Here is a 27,076-nt window from a genome sequence, read left to right as displayed (position 1 = left end):
GCTGGCTAATATATTCATTCAGAAGAAATTGCTTCTATTTCGACTTGAATGCGGACATGCTCGGCGACTGTCTGATGGCCGTTAAGATGATGTTCCACAATTGGCGTACGACATACTTGATAGAGCAATGCGTTTTCTTGTATTCCGTCCTGATTATATGGTAGTTGTTCTTCGTTGACGCGCGTGTGCTGTGCTTGTGCGCTTTTGTATCCGAGGTGGAGTAGTCGTTGAAATTTGAGGGACATTGACCGCAATGGAACTGATACATAAACTTGGCAATTTCCAGGGTTGTAACCAAGTCACAAGGCTCCGAGTCACAAGTCAAGCTAACTTTTATAGTTTTGACTCGAGTCAAATCGAGTCATTTTCGATTCACCGCCGAGTCAAGTCCGAGTCCAAGTCAGCGACTAGAGGGTCGAGTCCGAGTCATGGTATTATGACTCGAGTCCGAGTCCAAGTCATTGCGTTAACGGCTCAGTTTCCAGTTGAAGTTTTGTTATTTAACACTTTTTATAACTCTGTTCCGTGAAATCGAACGGTTCGCATTTATAATATACTAATTTTTCTCACCTTTATCAGTTTCTGGTAGCCTTTTCAAGTAGGCTACCACTACCAGGAGACGAAATACCAATAGTGTGGTTACTTTACTATTCTTCGAAATTACAATGATATGTCGGTCTCGGCCGCCAGAGTCTCGAGTCATATAACTTGGTCCGAGTCATTGCGCATTGTCCAAGTCGAGTCAATACACAGTTTGACTCGAGTCGAGTCGAGTCATTACCGCATTTTCAGAAAATGACTCGAGTCAAGTCGAGTCATCAGAAAATCGCGACTCGAGTCGGACTCGAGTCGAGTCATGACTCGAGTCGGTACAACCCTGGCAATTTCTAACTTCCTAATATCTTCTATGTTTAGAAAACCAAATCTTTTAAGAAGCGATTTATCAGTTGCACATCCAGACCCCCGCGAGGCCTTGGCAATGATACGGATGATCCGATGTTGAAGCTTTTGCAGTCGGTCAATTGCATTCTTGCAGGCAGCACCCCAACAAAGAATTCCGTATTGTAACTTTGATAGGAATAGAGCGTTGAAGAGTATCAACAGCATCCTGACTGGCAGAGTGTAGCTAAGGCGGCGAAATAGACCACATACCTTCGATAGTTGAGGTTTGAGTGATTGTATGTCACTGTTCCACGACATGTCCGTATCCAGTAAAACACCAAGGTATTTGGCATTTTTTAGTGTTGGAAATTGGTTGGCCAGCGATGTCAACGGTTAGGTTATCGCAGGAGTTCACGACCAATAATTGGGATTTCGCAGCGTGCACTCGTGCACAATAATATGGAGTCATAATGTGGTCGTTCGGTGCATGTGAACCACATTGCTTCGAGGCAGTTGCACTGTGCATAATGGCCGTGAGAGAGAGAAAGAGAGATGATATTCTTTTTCGCCTGCACCATCGAGATGCTTTGACGACGGAATTGCGATACGGCCGTGAGGTCATTTAGTCTGCGCCCCCGTTTTTTTTCTCCTCCATGCTATCCGTGATTGCTGAGCGCCTAGTAAGATAGCTGCGGATACCAATTTTCGAGTCTTTGCACGATCTACCGTTCGAGCAGCCGGACGTATAACCATTACACTATCTCGCTCACGAGTGCGCGAACTCGCGCTGAACTGTTCAAAGTGATCCTCCTGCACCCGCAGTACGCACACTGGAAACCAGAATTTGCCGTGCAACTAGGGCTGCCTTTGAAACAAACTGTGTTTTATACACAGGTGGTCAAAGCAGTCAAGAAAGCTACCGAAGTAGAAGTAGAAGAAGTGAAGCTAAAATCTACTCAAATAGGCCTACGAGTAGAAGTAGTCCATTTAAAAGGATCCTAAAACTACTTCAAGTAGAAGTAAAAGTGGCGACGCTAAAGTGTACTCAAGTAATCAAGTATTAAAAGCAGTTGCAAATACGCTCTCGGGGGCTGTCAAAGGCCGAAAAATGCATAAGTCCTTCGGACGGTACAGAGAGCTGGGTTTGTGCTGCTCAGTACAAAATTTCCACACAGAAGAATCGAACCGCATTGTGGGATATGCAAATGATCATTTTGCTTTGGAGAAGCGGCTCTTAACTTTTGCTTACCCCAGAGCTCCATTTCAGATAATGTCATGGAATTGTGCCCTTTGCCGTATTATAAGGTCCTTGGTTGAGGCAAACGCAATACGGACTTTTATTAGAAACGGCATTACTGACCTGCATTGCGATAATTATTACGTGAAACAACAGTATGGTAGCTCGTAAAATGCCATTCACATTTAATTTTACTTCGTAATTTTAAACTTCTATGTGCATGAGTTCCGGACAAAAGAAATCAAATTAATTAGAATACATCGTTGTAACGATGCCGTGCATAAAGAGAAATACAATTACAATTTTTAAAAGTGGAAATATATTTCATGTATTTTGTCCTTACTGCTTCAACGGGGTTGGACGCTCGACGGTCTAACGCTAAAAATTCAAGTATCACTTGTTCCCTATTTGAACACCCCCTATGCGGATAGAATGCTAGATTACGATTAGAAATTCTAAATATTATTGCTGAGCCATATTGACTGCGATGAACCATGTCATATGGGCGAAAATTCGGTGTGAAAGGAACCCGTTATTACCTAAATGATAAAATCAACTTTCGTGAAAACATAGGCCTACTTGTCACTCAATATCCGTTTCGCGCGAAGCACGACGAAAATTCTTAACTTTCCTCAACTTTTGTGATAGCGAAATTGTTGGTACTCCGTAAAGAAGTCTCCAAATTCCGCTAGTCTCATTCTCTCTCGTATGTTCAAAATCGCTTGTAAGAGGTATCTGTCATTCGTGACGATGTAGGCCTACTTTGGTACATGCAGAGAACGAGGAAAGCCGTCCTTCCAAGTGAAGCTTTAGGTTTTATTGATTAGCCGATCATAATAACGGCAAAACCATGATTTCCGTACTTCCACTGGTCTCGAGAATTATCCACACACTTATATATATAACTTTGGTTTACTCTGAAATGTGTGACCTTCGTTGATAAGAACTCCCTAATATTGGCTTACAACCACGCATCATAAAACGTAGAAAAAAGTTTTATTGAACAGTGTGCATCAGCGTGGATTCGGGCATGTTTCATCTTCACGAAATTTTCATTTTCATCACACCATTCTGAACGAAAAATATCCACAGCCTGAGGAATCGTGTGCAAACGATGATGAAATGAATATAATTGTTCTGACTGAATTAACAATCCTACTGTGATGTTACGATCGCGAGAAAAACGTGAACGACCCGTCGTCATTTCAGAATGTTGACGACTAAGCCAACCGTTGAATAATATTCAAAACGAACAGTGCAGTTGGAAATATTGAAGTGAGACACAAATAGCTTGTTCGATGTACATACTAAGATTGCAGGATTGGAATGTATCAAGTTCATTCAGGACCATGACGGCGCGTGGTGCTGTTATTTATGCTTATCGCGTCAGGGAACGATGACTTCATGAGAACCGCATGTGGCGCTAGTGCGTCGTGAACAACGTGCTTGTTAGTGCAGATGTCGATTGTCGACCGCGTGGTCATTTCAAAGCCTTATCTCTCGGTTACCCGAAAATTGGTTAGGTGTAAAGCAAGCAGCTCTGTCAGGAGAAATATCACGAATCCGGTGTACTGGATCGTCCGCACTCGTGTGACAGCCGCTGTCGGTATCGTCGTCTGTAGAGTCATGCTGAGCAGTTTGGTCGCTTCTACCTTGTATATTCCCTCTTCTTTTCAGCGTTAATGCCGTGGTAAGTTCGTCGCTAAACCTGACCGAAGTTGTTGCAGCTCGCCTGCCGCTAAATCTGTCTTGATTTGGTCTCGAGTAGATATCGTCTCGGGTAGAATAGTCCGTTGGGAGCGAGTTACCGTTGCCGTGTCCGCCGTACGACTGCATTATCGCTTGGGGATTGCTTTCTGCGATAACCTCCAAAGGCGGGGGTGGGAAATCGGAAGAGTTAGCTTCGATCGTCGTACTGTAACGCGCGTCTGCGTCCATCTGAGAATACGAAGTTACCATAGTGCTTCGGAAGCTCTTTTGACACTCAAACAGCGATGGCTATTAATTTTAGACACGTGAAAAGAGGTATTTTAATTCCTCATTAGGGCAAGTTTGGTTCTTAAAGGATTGATAGGCTTTTAAATTTAGGTGATAACAATTAAACACCTGAAAAACAAACGAACAAAATCGCTGAGCGCTAAATACAGACTTGTTCTACGCGGCAGCCCTGACGAAATCGAGAATCTATTCAGGGGATAGGGGACACGATGGCCTCTTCTGGGTAGATATTTCGTGCTTCGGTGCGGATACACCCTATATATACAAAGGAAACCAATTTCTTTTACAACGTAAATTTAGTTGCTGACTGTGCAATTTGACTGTCTACAGCAGTCTACGATGTAGCCATGTGAACTAATCAACTAACATGTTACGTGATTTCGTCAATGTTCCCTCACCAGACCACTCAAATTGATCGTGCCATGGGTACGCAACATTTCCACACACCTGGTTTAAAATTCCGGGGTTGCGATCAGCCACATTTCCAATACTTCTCACATACAACCCACCGTTGTTAACGGCAGATATATTCCCCGGGCTATTTCTGCCCGCGGGTAACGCTATCGTGGTGTACCCGTCGTCTTGTCTGACAGCAGCGTTGTGCGGATGGTCACAGTTCATTCGCGTGGTTGGCGAACCGTTGTGACGTGGATTTCCGTTGAACATTCGCGACTTGAGGGACTGATAGTAGCGAGACGCGTCAAATTGGGGCTGACCTGAAAGAAATATTTTCAGTTGCGAATTGCAGTGTCGAATGCGTTTACTTTCCCGAAGTAGGTTTTTGCCCAAGGGCTACATGTAATGCTTTCTCAAGTAGCTATGTTTTAGACTACTTTCACCTCTGCTTTGATATTTTGTATGTCAAACTATTTACTTTAGGATTTTGAAAGTAGAAAGAAGTTTTTACCACCTTTGTTTGCGAATTCGTCACAAGAACGGCGTAAAATAGCCATGACGGTAACTGCTGTACATATTTTCGAGGACTGCACGGTGCACCTATTAGATTAGCTGTCATTAGTCATTTTGAAAGTAGCCACCACCGAATAACTGTCAAAGGTTCTTTTGGAAACTATACTCGACTACTTTTCAGGTCTTTCATTTTCTGGTTCCATTTGAAGTAGTTTAACACGCCTTAGAAGTTGCAACTCCTAATGTAATCGAGTAGAATTTATGGCGCTATTTTAACTTCTACTCGAGCAGAAGCGTTGACTACTTCAACCATCTCTGTCTACTACAGAAATGTGTGCGAAGTTTTGAAACGCGGACACCAATTGACCAGGCATAGCGCGTTCCAATCTAACTTGGTAATGTCTTTAAAAAGGCTTGCTTTCTTGAAACTGAGACTATACTTGGACTTACTACTACGGACTAAGCACTCATGTACACTACAGTTGTGTGCAAAAGGCAAAGATACACCTCACCGATAGTCCGATACCTAAGTGCGGAGCGGATCGACAAATTCTCTGGTCCGGCTTCGATCCGGTTGTTCAATTCTCTGGTCCGGCTCCGGCCGTATCAGGAAAAGTACTGATCCGGCTCCAATCCGGTCCGGCCAATAATGAAAAAGTCCGGCCAGAAACCCAGCCCTACTCGGTACGGAGGTTCCGTGAATTGATAAATATGCCTCGTTTATGTTCACACTGATTTGGAGGTTACTTGCATGTGGTTGGTTGGTAGTTATATAGTTATAAAAGTCATGCTTATCCATAAAGATTCTGGCCGGATCAAAAAAGTAGTGATCCGGCTCCGGCCGTAACAGAAAAAGTACTGATCCGGCTCCGATCTGGTCCGGCCAAAATTGTAAAAATCCGGCCGGATATCCAATCCGGCTCCGGTCCATGCTCCACACTACCTATCTGTATTGACGGCAAACTGGTCTCACCAAATGCTATAACAATCAGGTTCAATATTTTAATCTTCTTACCGAGGTGATCCTGGGAAACGAGCTGATAGTCTTCCGCCGGCGTGCCACTCGTCAATCCGCGGTTATTCATCATGGTATATTCCGTTTCATAATCGGGCCGTAACGGTTGCGAAAGTTGAAACTCGGTACTGCAGCTTTTCCGGATACTGTTGCTGTAAGTCTGAAACTCGTCCGAGGGCGCTACATCGATTCTGTATGTTGGCTCGTAATCCTTTCGAGAGCATACTTCTTCCGCTATGGTGGGAGTGTATTTGGCCGATTTATTGCGGAAATCGAATAGACTTCTGCTGGGCGATACGTCGGGCTCCGGTAAACCTCTGAACGAGGAAAAGGTGCATCCTCCGAGAGTACGACACCCTGAATGGTAAGATACATGTCAGCGGAGGTGAACAAAGTGCTGAAAGTATTCAAGGATGCTAATCAAAGTGGAAGCATAGAACCTACTTTCTACCTTCGAAAATAGAATGTCTAAGAAGTAGTTTTGTTTCAAAGTGGCCTAAAAAGGTAGATAGCCACTTAAATATTACCTTGAATAGATTCAGCTATTTGCAATACTTCTACTTCATCGATTTAGAATATATAGCCTAGGGATGGTGTGAACGTGAGGTTCACGTTCGTGTTCTGTGTGTGAACCTCGGAAAATTTGAGGTTCGCGTTCACAACAGAACCTTGGTAGGTTCGGCACTGTGAACCTTTTTCATATAATGCAATTTTCACTTCATTATAACATCTTTGGTTCAAATTTATTGACTTTCAACTGCGGGCCACTCTATGCATGGGGCTGGCAGCATAAACATTCAACACTAAACGAGCATGCCCTTGACAATATCAAAAATTTACTTGTATTGTTACAAAAGTTTGCTCGAAATATCCATCCTTCCGTTTGTGCATATTTAGTGTCTCTGTGCTGTGAGCTTGACCCGCAATCACATGACATCAAGAGCGAAATACACTGTATTTTGTCAGCAAATGATCCTTATTCAACCAATCAATGAGATTGATATCGTCTTCTGATGTAAAAATCTAGCAGGCGTACGGGGTCAATCTTGACTACATATGTATACTGTATCATAAAAACCAAATCCGTGCGACTGGGGTGTTGGCTATACTGCTGTATAACTTGTTAATCGGTAGCAAGTATAGAAACCCATTTTACACTCTGCTCAATATCCATGTGGCAATACTCAGACGCCGAATACATTGTCCGATCAGGTCGAAATTGTTGGCAAAGCGACGCAAGATACTGATTTTATGTGATTATTGTGTCATTTGATTGCCCCAGTTGATACATTTGGCGACGTTTCAAACGTCAATATGTACTCAAGTATTGAGCTATTATGTGGCCCCGAGTCGTCGCTCGGTATCGTGTACAGTAGATTAATATAGGCAATCACCAAATTGAAATATGGGGTTTAAATTAGCAATATGACGTCACGTGACGTCATGAGGTTCACGTTCGTGTTCACACAGAACCTTTCAAAAAGGTTCACGTTCACGCGAACCTGAACCTGTCAGAGGTTCACACCATCCCTAATATAGCCTACATGCAATACTTGAGCAATCCGATAAACTTCAACTTCTTTACTGATCATCTAACTTCGATTATGATACGTAACGAGAGGTCTGAAATTTACCCCATCCCTATTCCGTAGGGGTGATCGGAATTCACCAACTGTCATAACTATACATATATATTTCTAAAATGATCTGATGAATCGGTTACCTCGATTCAGCATCGCGACTTCGTCACTAAGCCGAGAGTTAGTTCTCTCGAAGCAATGAACGCGACCTCCCTCCACAATCGCCGAAGAGCCACACGAAGACCTCCCGTCCTCGTTTTCCAACAGCTGCTTCCGACACTCGACGCCTTGCATCTCAATCAGCTCGCTGTCTTCGCCCGACTTGTTCCCTTCCGGACTCTTCGCGGAAGAACATCTGGACGACAGGTTGGACTCGGTGTGCAGACTCTCGCAATCTGTCTCGATGGTCCTCGGCTTGTAGGTTTGCTTCGGCATGCGACATCGACGGTACACCAATACGGAACTGATTACTATTATCGCGAGTACGACCAGGGAAACTGAACCGATGACTATGATTTGAGAAGTCTGTACGTTTCCGATTTCAACTGATGCGCTTCTATCCTTTCCTAATCTAGTACGAAACCGGACATTACCGCTTGGAGCACTTCGTCCTTCGCGGTTAGTAGATAGTACAGCGAACACGTATTCTTTATCTGGACGCAAATTAGTGATGGTGACTTGATTTTTTGCCGCCGTCACTTCAACAGATTGTTGTGTAGATTTTGAGTACGTACGGTACTGAACAATAAAAGTCTGTTCAGATCCACCGTTAAATCCAGCCGTCCACGACAGCGTGACGCTCGTGTCGGTGATATTGTGGGCGAATAACTCTTTCGGCGTGTCCGGGGGTCCGCGTAGAACGACTTCGATCCGTCTCGATCTCTCTCCGCGCGAATTTGAGGCCACGCAGGCGAATGTGGCCAACGGCCCGCCGTTCGTACTTTCGTTGAGATCCGGGACCGTGAATTTCGTAACCGACATAGTGCTTTGGACGGTTTCCGTATCGATGGCGTTTTGTGTAATCGAGTAGCTAAATTCAAAAACGATTGAGACTAATGTGATTTGCACTGCAAATAAACGAGAAATTAATACGGACGGACGTAAATGCAACTAAAATCCGGTTGGGAGCGATTCCTGAGGCTTCGAATGCGTGATTTATGATTTACTAACATTACGTAACTGGTTTTGACTCGTGTGCAGAACGAACGATATTTCAATATGGTGATGCTGTACCAGTTATCTATTTTTAGGAGTGCTAACGGTTTGAGTTGATTTATAGACTGGTAAGTGTGCGGTGGTCTATACACAACGAGGTACTACGACGTTTTCCGAGTTCTCAAGTAGGTTTTCCTTACTTGTAGAACTCAAGCAATCATGTTCAACTTGTACTTTAACAGTTTTATCAAATGTACTTGACTGTAACACTTTCGATTTTGTGTGGTAGAAAGTAGTTTTTGGATTTGTCTGGATAGCCTATTATGAGTGTGTCATAACAGCTGGATTATATAGCACCTGTATCACGGGAACTGCGTATTAGGGCTGTGCAAAATGACTATTTTATTTAATTGTACTGGCTACTTGATAAAAATTGTTAGGTTATTTAAATAAAGGTTGCACACCAAATTTGGTAAAATTTCAACCTTTGAGGCATTGCCGTAAGAGAAATGAGTTTTAGATTTATTTGATAAAAACAAATATGATTTTTTTTTCAAATTTTACTGGCCGCCCCATGAAATTGTTAGGTTGTCCGAAAAAAATGATGCACAACAAATTTGGCTCAATTCCAAGCAGTACGAGCAAAGTTATTGAGTACGAAATTTTGGATTTGGAAAAAATAGTATTTACGGTGGCAAATTCTTTAATTATTTATTACATTACTCTACTCACCGTAAATACTATGATTTGAAATCAAAAATTTGAGCATCAACAACTTCGTTCCTACTGGTTAGAATCGATTCAAATTCGCTGTGCATCGTTTTTTTCAGACAATATAACAATTTCACTGGATAGCCATTAAAATTTGAATAAAATTTATATTTTATATTATTAAATAAATCCAAAAGTTTCTCTTACAGCAATGCCACTATAGATCGGAATTGAGCCAAAATTGGTGTGCAGCGTTTTTTAAGTTACAATAAGCCTAACAGTTTTATCAAGTAGGCCTACAATTTGAAAAAAATCATTTTTGAACAGCCCTACTGCATATATATCGAAAGTTGTGCCTATTTGTAGTGTCACTTAGGTGATTTTGCGTTTGACACAAAGATGCAGCCTACAATGCCAAATTTGCCACCGCCGATCAACTGCTAATCGTGCCCTTCGAACAAATCTACTACACGAGTACTTTTCAGACATTCGTATTCTATTGCCACTTGAAGTATATTATATTCTACTTGTAATTTAGTAGAATATCACGGCATTATTTCCACTTCTACTTGTGTACCAGCACTGACTGCTTCTACCACCGCTGCGTGTGGATTAAGTTGAAGCGACAGTTGTGGATTAGTCAAGGATGGCATTCAACGTCGAAGAACCCGCTTGACACCTTTTCTTATGCGGATTTAAGCGCAAATACATACGCTCTGCTTCTTTCATAGTCTAGCGATATTCTCAGAACTTGTATCACGCAAGCGGATGAAAAAGCGTACCTTTCATCGTCAGATGAGATAATGGAGTTATTCCCGTCCAGCCACACAATGGTCGCGGTCGGATGAGCGTATACGATGCACTCTAGCGATGTGGTTGCTGCCAAAGCGGCGTTTCCAGCTTTCAACGATATCGGTACTTTTTCAGGGACGGATCCGTTAAATACTGGGGCATCTGAATATAAGTTTCGTGTAAGATCTTGCGAATAGTATTTGAAAATATACGGGAATATTCAATGATTTCTATATCGCACGAAGAACGAAGTTAATTATAAGTACCGGTATTTCAACTCATGCAACTGGATTTGCGTGTTCTTCATTTCGAAATGACATTACATTCAGCCGAGCGTTCTATACGCCACCGGAGTAGACACCCTATTTTTCTCAAGCGGGAATTTAAAACAATATGCGAACTAAAATTCTAGATTGTTCGACTAAGTAAAACAATATGGCGGCGCTGACCATTATCTATGTTTGGAAATTACCACGTCAGCATATGTATAAATGATTATGAATGTGGTTACTTCACACACTCTGAATTAGCAATACAACAAGGGATGTTATAAATGCGGTTATCTAAAGGAAGTTGCAGGAAAACTGCGCTCTGTGGAGAAAGCAACGCTGACGTATTTCAGGGTACTTCAACAAGATCGCGACCTGACTAATGGCCATGACCATACACTGCAATTGTGAACGCAATATCTTTTAAACAAGCATTTTCACTCACACGAAAGAAAGATCGTAACTCTTTCTGAATCGCCGTCTCCGATACCGTTGTCAACAATACATTTATACGCTCCCCGATCCGCAGCTGTCAGATTAGTTATCGACAGGACGCTGACACGCTTGTAGGTAAGAACATCATAATGCGATCGGCCGGTACCTGGGATCTGTCAAGATCAGAGCTCGTAAAATGTGCACGTGTTTAAAATGCCTGTATGGTACACGATTTCCTTATTTTAGTGGCGTCATATGCACAGTGCACACGACCCCTGCAATGTATGAGGAGGGCTGTCCTCCGATATCTAGATTGCGAGCTGAATTCCCTGCATAATTCACCACAGTATCCATGACTGTACTTCGAATAAAAGCATATTGGATTACTGCTCTATGATACGCCACATTATGAGGACATTCGCGGTGTTTTACGACTCTCTCGCAGAGTTAAGTAATGGTGCCTGGCTATACATTCGAACAATGTAATTGCCTGGATGAATGAATCAAAATTTACGATAGATGTGTTTTCCAACTGTTGTATTCGTATTGCTCTAAATTTTTCATGTGGTACGGAGTGCCTATGGGGTAATACCATCTGTACAATGCATGAATATGGGGTGTTGATTTCTGATGAATGAAGAACCACTTGGATCAATAACGCAAATAACTTTGTGATAGTGAAAAAAGCTGAAACCACGGTTAGATTCTTCGCACGTTAAATCTGCCTAGCCGGACACGAAATTGTCGACGAACAAGCGCAGGTTCTGTCGACTTGTACTACTTACCGAAGTGTTTATATCTTCGGGCTATACTTCCATCTCTACTTGATACAATTATAGCCAAGACTATAGTTATTTTGTTAAGTAAAAAGTTAAAATTAAATTTAAAAGGTGTGCTTGCATCGCTTTTTCGAGTAGCAGCCCCCGATTAAACGCTACAACTATACGAACTTAAACAAACTCTACCTTCATTTTCTACTTCTCCATGCCTTCGAAACCAATACTTCTATACTTGATACTGAGACGAAATATACTACAGCACCAACGTTGACCACTTTCATCAACTCTGATAATACTAAGTGCACATTGCAACGCGTACAATCACTTACCTCCTTTACCCAGTTGACGTGGGTTTTCGTTAGCGGATGGGAGTCAAACTCACATCGCAGTGTTACCGAATCCCCTTCTTCGAGCGACTCGGAAGATTTCGTTATTCGAATGACTTTTGACGCATCTGAAATCACGCGTCAAGTGAATAAGGAGATGAACAACCCGTTGGGAATACCCAAATACGCACATAAAACATTGAGAGTGATATTTTTTTCTACTCTCCCAATGCCGTTGCTCGCTAATATGGTATAGACGCCTTCGTCGGACCTCTCCACATCACGAATGCGGAGCACGCCACTTTCCTTCTCCCACTCGAGTTTACTGTCCGACACCAAAGGCACTTTCACGAGTCTCGTAGACCCGGTGTCGGAAGATAAATATCGAAACCATGCGAACGATACTATGCTTGGATTAGCGTCCACTAGAACGTTGATTTCCGACATTTTTGAATTTTCGGTGATATTGTACGAAAACGTCTGCTCGCGTCGAAAAGTTGGGGCGTATTCCACGGTGAGAGTGTACGGATCGTCTATCATTTGTTGCAAAGATGCAACCGTAGCTCTGCAATATAAGTAGGTGGCGGTTATTTAATATAAGATTATACTGTGCTAGTACGTATCTCTAGACTAGATTAGATTGGAAATCGATCGGCGTCTCTAAAACTACAGGGTTACACGCAGGAGTAAAACTTATTGGAATATCCCGTACGACTTACAATACGCAACGGTTTTAGGACATGCGATATCTGTTTTGACAACGTTGTTGCCGTAATGCGCAAATTTGATTGCTGCCTTCTTAGAAAGCGAGTTTTATTTGATTGACAATCTGTATGATAGATTACTCACCTACACGTGTATACCGCTCCATTATCTCTAACATCCGGGATGAGCTTCAAGCGACAGGACGATACAAACCCTCCATGCGTACCGTTAGCGAGCGGTAAGTTGATTACCGATTCCGTGTTTACGGCTATGTTATCGCGATACCTTTTACAATGAGAACGAGTGAGTTATCACCACGGTAAGGTACTTGGACATTAATTTTACGTACCAAGTGATTTCCGATGCTGGGAAACTGGATGCCGTTAAACATGTCAACGACATCGCCTTATCGGCGATGGAGCGCGACGGAAATTGCGTGACAGTAAGCGAGTCTGGCGGAAAAGCTACCTGTAACGTTAATAAAACGGGGTTAAAATTGAATACTTCAAGTAATACAAAATATACCAGTCTCGCATAAATACCGTGCCCGAGGGGACCCGAAATTCCCCGTTGAATTAACACGAATTCTGCCATTTTTGCATAAAGAATGTTTTTTAAAATAATTCATTATTTATCCAGAAAACCTTCGCGTATTGAGCGGCCTATGTCGATTGGTGCAGACCCTTCTTTTAGCTCTCGTTGCGTCACCGTTATCGGTCGTATACAGGGCCCAGTACGCATACAAGTTTTAACGACTAGATGATCGCCACTACTGTATTACGGGATATACCGTTCGATACCGCAGTACGGCGTGAACGAACCTCGTCTCTTGTAGAGCTCTGATGGCTCACACGCGTTAAATGTGACCTCATTATTACTAAATACACATATACACGAATTTACGTAATATTGAGCAGTATAACTTTGAGAAATACCTCCCTATTTAGGGCTGGGTCCGCAGCAAGTTCGAAAATATTTTAGGGATATATGAGCAAAAAAAGTACTGCATTATGGCAAAGCACAGCAACAACGATAACAAAAAGTATTTCACCAACCGTTAGATGTACGTTCGTGGATGTTCCGGCTTGGTATCGGGAATGAGAAGCCTTGCAAGTTACTGTCGCCCCGTTATGGAATGGCTTCAGATTGATTTCAACAGTGGATGTCGTGACGAGCTCATCGCGCGCATTCTTTTCGCTTTCGATTTTCGCGTTCGAGGAACGTGTGGCGGTAAGTTCCTCGGTTTGCCCCTTGTTCTCAAGAAACCACGACAGGGCCGGTGGAGGTAAACCGCCCTGTGTTGTCGGAGTATAAAAGTCAGCATTCTTCCCGGTTCTCAGAAGCCGTCAGTAACGAAATACTTCTACTTATTCTGAGAACTTTTACCTACTTGAAAAGGGACACGTTTACAGACTATACTTCCACTTATACTTAACAGTTTTTGACGCAAACTACTTCCTTCGGCTTTTGTAAACCAGAAGGTAGTTTTGGGATTGGTTGCATCACTGTTGGGAGTAAAATTATCATACCAACCTACTGTATATGCGGTGGCAAAATATATCCTCGAAAATTCACTCTGCTTATTGTGTGTGTCATCATCTCATCGTCAGTAACGTTGCCATGCCACGAAGATGCCAATCGCAATTCCGAAAGCAGTGCACCTCTGATTCACGACTAAAGTATTCGACACCGAACAAATCTGTTTTTTATAAAACTACTTAAGTACCTTTCAGATCATATAAGTTTTCTACCTCTGCTTGAAGTAGTTTTGATACGTCTTGATAAATCGCTCCCTCTACATGTACGTGAATAGACATTTTTGTCGTGACTGCTTTTTCCAGTAGAAATGCTGATTACTTTAACCACCTCTGACCGTTCTCACCTCGGCTTCACATGATAGCAATATCGTATCGCCCGCTTTGTAAGCCACCTTTTCGCCAGGGACAGGTGATGAAAGCGACACGTCTTCAGGATTGATATTGATTGGCGGCGAGCCGAGCGGGTTTGTGATTGTGATCGACACCGTCCTCGGTGCATAATTAACCTTGGGTCGAATGGAAGCCTGCGGTGAGAGATTGAGATGAATGTGCATAACACCGGAAAATTTTCACACGCGTATTACTTTGGAATCGGATTTCTGTGGGATAAGGAACGTAGATTTAATATTTTATGTGTTGATTCGAATAAGGCGATCGCTCTGCTCCTGAATACCGCACGAAGCCTCTCGGTCAAGCCCATCGTATAATAAAATATTTGCATGTAATGTAGTATTAAATTCATGAAAAGGCAATATCTTTTTTGTAGTTTGTTGTACCCACGATTGCGGATTGCTATCGCAATTGTCGCGTCAATACGGAACATTTACGTCACTTCTACCTCGAGAATGCGTTTTCCCGTCGATAAATAACTGCTACTTATACCTGCCCATCGAAATCCTAACACTGCCGCGCATCACAATTCACAAATATCTAAGGGAAATGGGTGGCAGTCTTCCAATTATTCTCTGGCGTTCTGCAATGTAATGTCGTTGTATGTATAACCTCCATTATATTTGTCTGGCCTACGGCCCTACCCTCACTGTTCCCACAATCCAAACACGAAGTTAGAAAATGTTGGAAAGAAATATTCTACCATATTGTCATATCCAATCTCCGGTATCCTAGCCAGACACTTGATCGGTAACGTCGCATCTTCCCGCCTGACCGCTTGCAGCCTCAATCCGATGCTATGTCCGGCTCGTCCGGTGGTGGGCGTAAACGTGTGAAATTGAATGCTACCCTGGCTGCTACCAATCTTGTGTGGCAGTCTGTCTTCGCCAATGAACCTGAAAACCAATGCGTCCCACCGCGTTTTTTTGGCTGGAAAACTTGCGATATTACCACTCCAACGTGGCCAATGGGTTGCTTTCGGTGTGGTAGCAGATGAAGGTAATCTCTTCGCCTTCTCCCACTCCGTCTTTCGGGGTTTGTTCTATGCCGATGCTTTCTGGGGGATCTATCGAAAACGAACGGTGATTCAAATCGATATGTGGCAGATATATGTTGTTTCGCTTCAAAATGTGAGCAAGTTGATGCGCTAAAATAAGACTACACACGTTTTTGACCGTCGTTGTTGCCCAAACGGTCGTTGATCAACTCGAAATTGCATTTCGATATGGTTCCGCGACTTTCGTATACATTGGCATCGTTCGCTATATAACTAATATGCTTTATATCGCATTGCTCGGGTGTTTTGATGCTCTGACCCTGAAGTCTTGGTCCGCGAATTGAAACGAGCACCTGGCGATTTCATGCGACGGTATGTCCTTTTATCTAAGAATATTGCTGATTCTGCTATATGTTGTTCAACTCAGCGAGCTTCAACTCAGCGATTTTTGACTTTGCTATACGAATGATCTATTCTGCGATATTTTACCCGGCTCGAGGTTACTGCTTTTGACAATGATCTTGAAATATATGCAATTTCAAGCTGTTAATTGCTATCTTTACGAAGTGACGCATCGCGACTGTGTAACGTGTAAGCCAGACTAGTCGAGAAAGACTTGCCATTCTGCAACAGGTTTATAACCAGGCAAATTACAAACTGAGCTGCAAATGCATCTGATTCTGCGCCATTTGCCTCTGTACCTTTATTGATATCCCCGTCTTGGCGTATTTGACACTATCTCGAACCGGTGTTCGACATTAGTCCTATATCGCTGAAGCAGCGGCGAAATTTGACTGAAAAAAATTTGACCCACGCACACGAACTTTTGATTCCTCCTCGCCATCTCATCCGCGTAAGCGGTGTCTTACCTTACAAAAAGCCTAAAAGTGAGCCGTGCTACAAGTCGGCAGATACGGGATCAAAAATACAAGAAATATCGGCCTGGTGTAAATGACCATTGTAGACGGCAAACACCATGAATATCACAAAACAAACAAATGAACGTTTGATAGTGCCACAAGCTACGAGGTCGAATACAAAATTCAAGAGTCCAGGCCGCGCCAGGCTCGAATCCGACCATTTGGCGGACAGTACGGCTCGACTTCCACCTATGCGTCAACTTAGAGATCAATACCACACACCCTAAATGCGTCAACACTATGACTAAAACATTTATAAGCTGCAGTCAACCCGGCATTAGGCTAGGAACCGTGTCCAATTACTTACAGTGAACTTCCAGTCGCACGTGTGTTTTTAGTGGGGTCGAAATTGCAGGACTTGTAACGGTACACTTCAAAAGCTTCCCGTTGTCCTCAGGCGTTAGCGTGTGCCGCAAAGTATTACGTGCACCGTCGTCCAATATTTGGTATTCACCCTCCAGAATCTTTTCGCCCTGTGCGAGATAAATAACAAATTTCAGCGTTTTCTTGGTACAATAACCGACAGCGCATGGGTGCAGCTACAGTTCTGAGTCGCTATCACATTAAGCAGCATAGAGTTAACACTATATCATCGAACATCATCAACGTGACCTGTAGTACTCGTAAGTGTAACCATTCGACCTAGCAAATCCGTGATGAAATGTCTTGTGAATATCGATTTGAATTGTGAGCGCCAATTCGACACATTAGTCGTTATCCAACAATATTAATTACCATCAGAACTCGAAGGCAGTCAGTATACTTTTTCTCGTGTGAACATTGGGGCATATTGATTGGTTTGGGTGAGAGGCGAGTTAATTTCAAGATCGTATGTCGAACGAGACGAACATCAAAAGTATAAGTCGATCGTTAATTATTCTTAGCATTTCTGGATGGCGAGGTGGGTGCACGTACTACACGAGAATACCAAAGGCACGCCATCGAGAATATTCCTAAAAAAGCCTTCCACCGTGACATGCACCCTCATCTTCTTTATATTATTTGAAATTATTGATTCACCGCACCTGCGATAACACTTGTACTCAAACACAGGCAAAGATTACTGACGTCGGTGCCGAAATGTGATGTGATAATTATAGCTGTATTGTTCGTAACATAGTATAGTTGCATGGTGGCTGTCGGCAGCAATACATTGTATTTCGTGTATTATTGAGTTCATATTGATTAGTGAAACGGAACAAATGTATACAAAGGTATATTTCATTGCCGTAGGTTACGCACCTACCGCGACACCACACTGTTCGATATAATGTACAATTCAAAACTGCACAACTATTTAAGATGGTGTAACCAACGTCAAAATTTATTGGAGAAAGGCAATTCTCAGTGTACACTGGAAGCGGCTAACAGAACCAGGTTTTAAAATGCCCATGAACGCAACAGCAAGGCCGCAATTGTAAAAAGTACTGGAGTATATTTCCAGTTCGAAGTGACGTCACGACACATAGCCGTGTCACTGGATGACAGGCCCCCTTGCTGGAACCTCGATCAACGTATTGACAATACAGACTCATGCTGGATTGATCAGATTTTTAAAGTATCAGCAGTTCAGCACATTTCCATTAGCCCGCTTGACGGGCCATCCATGCTCATTGCTCAGCTATGTACGCTGGAACCACGCGCGTGGGCAATAATACCCTTTATAAACTGCCATAGGGTCATAGGAGTATTTTCATATCCAAAGACGTAAATACGAGTATTAAACGTGCACAGTGAACACGATAGACAAACGTCCACGTTTACTTGCGCCGCGTGAGCGCGCGCTATGAAAAGGTCGCCCTCATTACAATTATTAACATCATTAAGGAAAATAGCACGCAAGCTGCTGGAAACTAGAACGGACCATGCGGGTGTGGGACGCGAAGGGAATCATTTCGCGTATCAAGAGGCGACGTCTTCCGTTTGATCGCTTTATAATCGATTGACCATCAATATTTAATTACGGATTGTGCTTTAATAATAAGCATCCGAACTTGATGAACACGTTGGAGGCTCACACACAATTCCCGTCGTTCGACGTCGCGAATCCGCAGATTAAAATTGATACGGCGATGTAATTCCCAGTCGCGTCAACGTCGAAGGAGATAGATCGCTTTATGGTGCGAATTCGGAATGACACCCGCAGCGATCGTGTTTCACGGAGACGGCAGTATATCTTTCACTACTTACTATCGACCAGGAGATGGACGCTGCTGGATTGCCGCCAGCCGAAGTGCATTGTACCGTCAAATCGTCACCGGATCGCATCGGTCCTGCTCGGAATCCGGAGATAACCGGCTGGCTCGGAGGTTCTAAATTGATGTTGATATTAGGCGTGATTGGTTACGCTAACACCGTCCAATGCAACGGATTCAAAAGAAAACGAATAACTGAATAGGTCCGAAATGAAACTAAACCACGACGTGACTAGAGTCAAAACTATGAAAGTAAACTTGAGATGTGACTCGGAACATTGCGACTTGGTTACAACTAGAGCCCGACCGTCGGTTCGCCAATGATATCGAGTCGATATGTCGATATCACACTTTGAAAGAATTATCGGTATCGGCCATTGGAGGTGACCAAATATCGGCAATTTTCATGACGTCACAACATGGTTGTAGGAAGTCAGAAAGGTGTAATCCTTGACCGCTAGACTGGGAATATTGCCGTATTTCAGATATAGTCTACACCTTCAAGGTGTCCAGATAGAGCATTCCTAGTATATTTCATGTTCTAGTATGACAATGGCTGTAACCTCGTTGAATCAAATGCTCCGTAATTTTGAAAATGCGCCTTTTTGTTGTATAGATTCCACCATATTTGAATATCAGCCGAGTTATCGGTGAAGGTGTTTGATATCGGTTTTCGCGGTATCGGCCGGGCTCTAGTCACAACACTTGGGTTTATTTCCGGATCTCATACAACTCTGACATCGGATCTACGCCCCGTTGTTCCTGATTTGTACACTGTGCGGTATTGGGTTTCAATGGGTTAATGTTAATGCTTAGATAACAGCTAATTGTGAAATGAGTAATTATGATTTATGATCAATCACAAAAAAGATTGCGATGGAAGTAGGTGAATCAACCTGCTTTTTAGACGGACGAAATGATGGGAGTGATTTCAGGACGTTTTTGCTACTGTTGATTCCCGAAAGGAACCGGTATTTCTCTGATGTGTACGCCAATCAAGCAAGTTATCATTCCCATATCCGAGTCATATAATGACAAAATGTACTTACGTAGTACGTTCAAAACCGCTCTCCTTATCACAGGCTCGTCCAACGCCAGATGATCCACAATGCATTCGATTAAGGAGCCATCGTGATGTTTTGCAGTAGATAATGCGATACCGCTAACCGTGCTCAGCAACTTGGGTTCTGATGGTGTAAAATCAAAAACTGAGCTCGGATCCATAGCTGACACGCGTTACGTATTTACTCACCACTGCCGGCTGACATTTTCGCGTTACTGACGTCAGAAAAAACCTGGCCATCCACTCTCCACTGAATTTGGGCAGCAGGTTTCGTGTCTGGCACATCACAAGTTACCGTCACAGTACCTGGGTATTTCGCATTGATCAAACCGCGCGTGACTGGTGTCATTAGTATTTGTTTGGGAGGAACTGGAACGAAGATAGCACTCGATTGATCACTTCTTTGACGCTAGCATTCCTTGCTATGCAATGATCCTACCTAGTACGGTAAGATTGGCGAATCGCGATCTCAGAGGTTTTCCGTCCTTAGGCTTCAACACCTGACAGTCGTAAATCCCATCGTCGACGAGCTGAGTGTTGTTTATTTGCAGATTATATTCGCCTGCAATCTCAATCATTAAGTACGGAACTTCCTCGTATTAAGCTTGATTTACCGTTCGACTTATTTCCCGCATATCGATACCTTCCGTCGCGTAGAGGTCCCATGGCAAAGCCGTTGACCACCCATTGTACTGATGTCTGATTAAAATAGTGTTGAATTCATTTACAGAGGTGATATGACAAAGTACAGTTCGTTTCGTGCTACAAAATCCAATAATTCTAACCCCAAGAGAATAATTATGACATTAGCACGCTCGACTCCGGCAAAGGCGAGAAATACTTCAAACATTAAGATTTGAACATATTCAGATGTATCGTTGGTACATCATTCGCGGTGACTTTCAAAGTCCACATATCTATAACGCCGGCGCAAAGTGGCAAATGCTAAACTTCAAACATAAATAAATTTTAGCTACGCGGCCCATGTGACTGTGCGCAGACTACGCAGAAATGACTGTACGAACTGCCTTGTAATATACAATATCTCGAATGTCGAAATTACTGCAGTATACGTTACAATTCGAAGCTGATGCGGATTCAGCAAAAAACAGTCAGTTAATTACAGCGCAAGGAAAGTTAACCTTACCGACTATCACTTGTGACACAGCGTTTGGTCGATGAAAAATAGACTCTTACCACCATATTTGCAACGGCGCATTGCAGTGTGGTGACGTCGCCCAACCGAACTACGGTCTCGATTGCAGGTTGGCGCAAGAAGTAATGCGCTTGTCCATAGCACAAACTTACTGCAAGTGAACAAAGTATTGAATCAAGTGACTGTGCAGCAGTACTCAGTATATAGGCTTCGTTGCACGCGAAAAGCGCGCCTGTTTTGCAAATTTAAATTCGGTGAAGAATAGAAGAACTCCTAGGAAACACAGATTAACAATAATAATTGACTGATATGTCTTCAGTCGTCACAAATCTATAAGGCGGTGATATTGTATATGCGCATTAATCAGTTTTTTTTAAAATCATTTTCGTGCTTAGAATTAAAAGATAACTGGTGTGTTATTGCTATATGCCAGCATGTGAAATCTGTACATTGGGTCCGGATTACAGGAAAACCTAGTGATTTACAAGGCACCCTTAGTTTACTATGTGTGGAGCATACGAATCGTTGATCGGCAACGAACGAATACGGTTTCTTGCAAGGATGCGTGCTGGAATTAGTCGTCAGCGATTCTTGTACGCACAGTCGCACTGTGACGTAGTCCTTTCCGAGCTAAATATCCACTGTCGATTGCCGATATCAGCTCCGCGGTTAAAACATTTGCGTCAAATTGTATGGTGCACGGAGCGCAGAAGTGTCAATGTTTTGAAGAAACCCTTCCTCAATATCAAATGCACGTTGCACACCATATGCGATTTAGTGAAACGCACCGACCGTTTTCGACCAATAGCCAGCACATTGCCCAAGTCGCAGCTCTTGATTCAATTTGTTCAATTCTGAAATTGTTACGTTGCAAGCAAACTACAGTTTCGATTGGTTTCGAATAAATTTTAGGTTCAAACCCGGCGTAACTATATAGAGAACAATTTCAACAACTGGAAGATTCCGCTCTACGACATAATCGCGATGTCGCCAATAATCAAAAGTTTGTGCCGCGATATTGCTTTTCGGAGCGCACATGACCTACGCTTTCGCTCGTTGCTTGCTCCACGCTAAAAATTATCAGACCCGGGCTGAGTCACTCATCGATGGGTCGACGATATCCTGAATTAGTCCGAAACTAAACAATAAGACTTGTTGGTATTTACCAAGGGTATCCTGAATAACATGCTCTCAGGGAGCGTCCATTTATTATCATCACCATATGCGATATTCATTACTTACGACTTGAAGTCGATATATTATCACATTTTATTATTATCAAACACAATTTATGACTGGCACATATGGTCCGCCGGGGGTTTAGCCTGCTGGTTGTTACCTGTGACTGTTAGAGGCCCCGTTGATGTTTCGTAATGATCTCTGGTGCCCCCCTATACCACGCGTCATGCGTGGTCCCACCACTTGAGTAAAGAATAGTAATTGGTGATACTTGTAGATTTTGGCAAGGAAGTTTCTAGAACGCTTTAGTAAAATCGAGGGGATACACGTAGATTCGTAGTCGTAAGGACTTGATAGCTATTCGGGCTATATGCCCATGCCCAGGGATCGGCCATAGGCTAGACGCATCACGCATGCTGGATAGTGAATATGCAATTATGCATGCGATATATACACTTCTAAGAGGAGTACTGGGAGTCTGGAACTACTAATATTTATAATTTATTATCGGGCCTCCGCACAAATACCGGGCACTATTACCGTGCCCTGACTTACTAAAAGACTATGATATCTGCAGAAAGTTTTATCACGACAAAATCGTCCGACCGGTCCTCGCGTTATAAGGTAAACATTCCACCGCAAAGCAAATTATTTCTATTCTGTACGAATCAAATAATGTTTTACACGCAAACCTTTAATCAAATGCGCGACATTTTGTAACAGTGAATAAGACACAAATATATATTCACCTGTCAAGACGATGAGCAGGAATATTCCCCTCAGAAGAGCGCATTGCAACGGTTTCATTTCGATTTGGTACTCTGGAACTATTCACTTTCCGCATTCAGATAGAAAATGATTGCAGTCTAGTTCATAACAAAATACTGATTCGAGTCTGGAAAAGCAAGTAACATTTGAAATATTCTTTACAGCAATTATCAATAATTGATAAAAATCGACTGGTAGACGATACGATGCATATATCGAATTACTCACTGTCATGCACAATCAGCATATATTGTAAATATACAACTAGTGTGAACTGTGGAAGTACACAACGCAACAGCATTTCGTCATAATGGCTACGTAGCTGGATCTGTTTCTGACAACCACTTCCAATTGTGAACCGAGATCTCGAGCATAGCGCGATAAGAAAGTTCACGTCCCTCTTAGCTTTCCTGCACTATAACAAAGTACTGTTTCGCATAGGCCGTCGTTGATAAAGTCACGGAACCACCCATACAGCATTTCTGTGAACGAAAGTCAAATACACAACGAAATCTTGCATTTTCTACCATCTGTAAAGCGGCCGTTTGCAACACTATTGGCAATTTGGTGCTTGCTGTTTGTTACGTACTAATTATCGCTCGTATGCCAGACGTGATTATATCTGGAATCAGTACATCGGTGTTCTAATCCTCCCGGTGAGCTGCAGTGATCTGATGTTGGCATACGAGTGCTCTATATTTTCCAATCTCAGTGGGTATACCTTTGTCTTTTTTCTCTCTTGCACGGTGCCAACGTAGCCAGCCTCTCCTCTCTTGCCTTCAATTCGTAGTGAGCAGAGAAATGCACAACGTGCAGCTTCTATGCGCTAATTAGACGACGAGCGCAAACAAAACGTCCCTAATCCACAGTCGGTAATAAAGCGAGTTGAATCCCTTTAATCTCTGTTATCCCTAAGCGGGAATTGGAACGGGATACATGGAGTCGGGTGAGTTGACCGTTGCAGTTGCGGATTTCGAAAAAAGTTTTGAAGAACTTCTGAGGCGGTAAGGAAAAGCTGATATGAAGTCTCTAATCTCATGGGAATTACATCTCGTACAGTCACCTCTGCGCAAATCTTAGAAGGTTTTCCGCGAAGAAGAGTTCGAACACACACATATACACTGGCTTACCTGTCTGTGCTGTATCGATCATAGTGAATAAGAGTATCAACTTTTAGATGTGATCAAAATCAATGTATCTTCCAAAAATGCGGTCTCTTTTACCATGCAGTAATCCAGTGCATGAAGTCTGATTAAAAGGGGATATCTTGAGATTACGTGTGAAAAATGCTGGTATATCCTACTATTAATGACGGGATCGCGCCCAAGTAGCAAGTTCATTATATATTTTGTATTTCCTAATTAACCTTCAACTCAGCGTGGTAATATTAGTCTTGTGCGTATACTTGAGAAGAGAAAGAAAGATGACACCATTTTATGTGATTTACGGATTAACCAGTTAATAGGAAAGGAAATAACTTTCGACATTGAAAGGAAAATTCGATCGCCAACTTACTTTCATTCGAGATAATCCATGATGAAAATATTTGCGTTCTCGGTGGCATTAAAGAAGGATCGCTTTCAAATGCTACCCCGATGAATGAAAATGATCACCGCCAATTTACGGGCTTAACAATAGCAATATCCTCATAGTGATATATTTGATTGATGAATGCGGGATACATTCGTTAATTTATAACGTCGTCAACACAGTAGCAATTCAATATGTCGGTAGGCGAAGGGTGAGACCTGAGACGCGCACCGGCTTTTGACGTTTGAACGAAATAAGTTTTAAAATGATGCTGTGGCCGCAATTATTTCGCTCCACGTTGCATAGTACAAGTTTAAACATGAATCGTATATTGGTGTAATTAACATCTGAAGCACGGTAGGGTTGACTGTAATAATATCAACATATAATCGCAGCAATATCAGACTTAAGACGCTGCAGGCACTTTGCCGGTAATGAGATCACAAACCATTATAAAGTTTAAGAACATTCACTCTACATAAGACTGCATTTAAGCGTAGAATCATAGATTTATCAGAACATCAATCGATAAATGGCTCCAAAAACCTGAAACGAACATGACCACTGAACTTGACCGTGAGCACATAATACTACAAAAGTAATGAGAGGATATATGGAAATTTATATGCGGAAGTTCGATTACCACATAAATACTCCTATATCTGGTGATTCAATGTAAAAGACCAAGACATTTAATCATTTATTGATGGTTTTGGGAAGGACCTGAAAAGCAACAGGTATGCCTATGCGACTGAGCCATGCCACAAAATAATTTTTTTTATGAAACTTATTGACGTTTCTTATGATTATATCCAGGTGCATCACTAAAATTCTGTAACTGTATTAAACGATATTCAAACTGCGGTATTATCTGTTCTGCAATTAAATTTCCATATCCCATCATATATATTCTATATATGGGTCGTACCATCATAGAGTTATCCGTATATTATTCGCAAATCCCTATCGGCCCCAGGTAGCGCAGAATAGAGTTACGAAACTACCCATACACACGTATTGCATGTCCTCAGACCTTAGGACGATTCACTTCTAGATAGACGGGATGTCGATAGTGACAAGAAGACACATTAAAGTTTTATTGATTTTATGCAGCATATGAGCCCACATGAACCTACGGCAAATCCTCAAATATCTATTGAACATGTCAGAAATATTGCTTGCATAAAATTGAATTTCAGCAGCCTCTGTGAAGGAATAAGCTTAACATATCATGGTGAATATACCGACGGATTTTATTCGCTCACAAACTACGACATTGATATATTAATAATGATGAAGTAGCTTATACCCTGACTCTCATGTACTTACACATTTGCGGACGATAAAAATATAAGACAACGAAGGAAACATTAATTTAATTTGCATTGATTTTTGCTATTTTCGTCTTTATATAGGCCCTGTGTATAGCCGAAATGTAAGGATTCAATATTCTCTAACTAAAATCCGTTTCCGACAGCATGACTTGAGTACTTGAATGATACGTACAAATGTAACCACAAAAATTCAGAATCAGTCGATATTTCGTATCCGTATTCAAATCCACAACCGGGGTAAATGGTATATATATATTTGGTTCCGCGACAAATCTGGACTAAATATTGGAATCAGTATATCTAATTACTAATCCGAATCTACTAGGCACTGCGGTGCGTTAAGATGCATTAAGGATATGAAATTAGGCTATATATGATGGCGAATTTTAGCAATTTGGTGACTTGGCTGTAGGTTGCATTTGGCCACTAATAATATTATACGAAGTACGCAAGGCCATAAACAGTTCCATACCCCGAATGGGGTTTATACAGGGGCGCAGTAATAGGTAAAAATCGACTCATGTAAATATCGCTACGTGGAGATGATCCTCGACTGTTTAGTGTTCACCGGCCGCTTCTTATTTTTTGCGCTTTCTTGACTCAAGTAACGTTGTTTGAACAGCTTATTCCACGACGCATGGTCGCATATGCACTTTGTGCAGTTTCCTCTAACCCACATCTGAATTGCGGTTAAAATAAATTTCATACATTACGGGGAAACTATAGTGCAACAAAGAACATTGACGCAGTGCTGTATGCAGCGAAATTACATAGGATGAATGCCATGCGGTAACATCTGTCCGCCTGCTATATATTTAAAGTCAAAGGCGCTCGTCCTATACCATGAACCCAATTTCAAGAAATATGTATAATTGTACGTATAATGCATACAGGATATTACTCTATTGCTAATAAATATTTACTCTACCTGGTCTACCACATCACTACATTTTCTATCCTGTTTCAATCATCATATAATTATAATACAGTAACTATAATAAGTCATCGTATAGGCCACGCTTGGTCACTGTTGTTATTTAGGGGTAAGAAACTCAAATTGAGTAACATGTTGCTTTTCCAGCTTGTAATAATTCAATATCAGAACATCAATAAGAGATTCGTTTCAGCTGAGGTTCAACGACACTATATGTTTCGCTCAACGCACCGTTTTTCTCTGAACTGGTGCAATACACATTACACATATTTACTTATT

At 42.2% G+C, this 27,076-nt stretch overlaps 1 protein-coding gene across 2 annotated transcripts; it reads right to left on the bottom strand.

The window, feature by feature from the left end:
- Positions 1-3,098: 3,098 nt before the first annotated feature.
- On the bottom strand, positions 3,099-23,598 carry LOC145444740 (nephrin-like). Of its 2 annotated transcripts, none has more exons than XM_080322749.1 (22): positions 22,981-23,152; positions 21,094-21,203; positions 20,511-20,595; positions 20,336-20,458; positions 20,086-20,265; positions 19,883-20,020; positions 18,829-18,950; positions 16,946-17,111; positions 15,673-15,787; positions 15,425-15,617; positions 14,676-14,855; positions 13,849-14,088; positions 13,143-13,261; positions 12,938-13,078; positions 12,280-12,653; positions 12,092-12,216; positions 10,994-11,156; positions 10,270-10,441; positions 7,765-8,651; positions 6,042-6,398; positions 4,565-4,833; positions 3,099-4,057 (listed from the first exon to the last, which is right to left on the bottom strand). In XM_080322749.1, the coding sequence occupies exons 1-22, from the start codon at positions 23,036-23,038 to the stop codon at positions 3,605-3,607; spliced, it is 4,770 nt and encodes a 1,589-aa protein (XP_080178875.1). In that variant the 5' UTR covers positions 23,039-23,152; the 3' UTR covers positions 3,099-3,604. The 2 variants fall into 2 exon arrangements, with proteins under 2 accessions (XP_080178875.1, XP_080178876.1); XM_080322750.1 differs by having other exon boundaries at positions 3,981-4,057; positions 4,627-4,833; positions 22,981-23,598.
- Positions 23,599-27,076: the final 3,478 nt, after the last annotated feature.

The sequence above is a fragment of the Botryllus schlosseri genome, chromosome 8, assembly GCF_051294905.1.
Source record: "Botryllus schlosseri isolate E-star chromosome 8, Bs_hap1, whole genome shotgun sequence".
NCBI classification, from domain to species: domain Eukaryota; kingdom Metazoa; phylum Chordata; class Ascidiacea; order Stolidobranchia; family Styelidae; genus Botryllus; species Botryllus schlosseri.
This window is presented reverse-complemented; position numbering and strand designations above follow the sequence as displayed.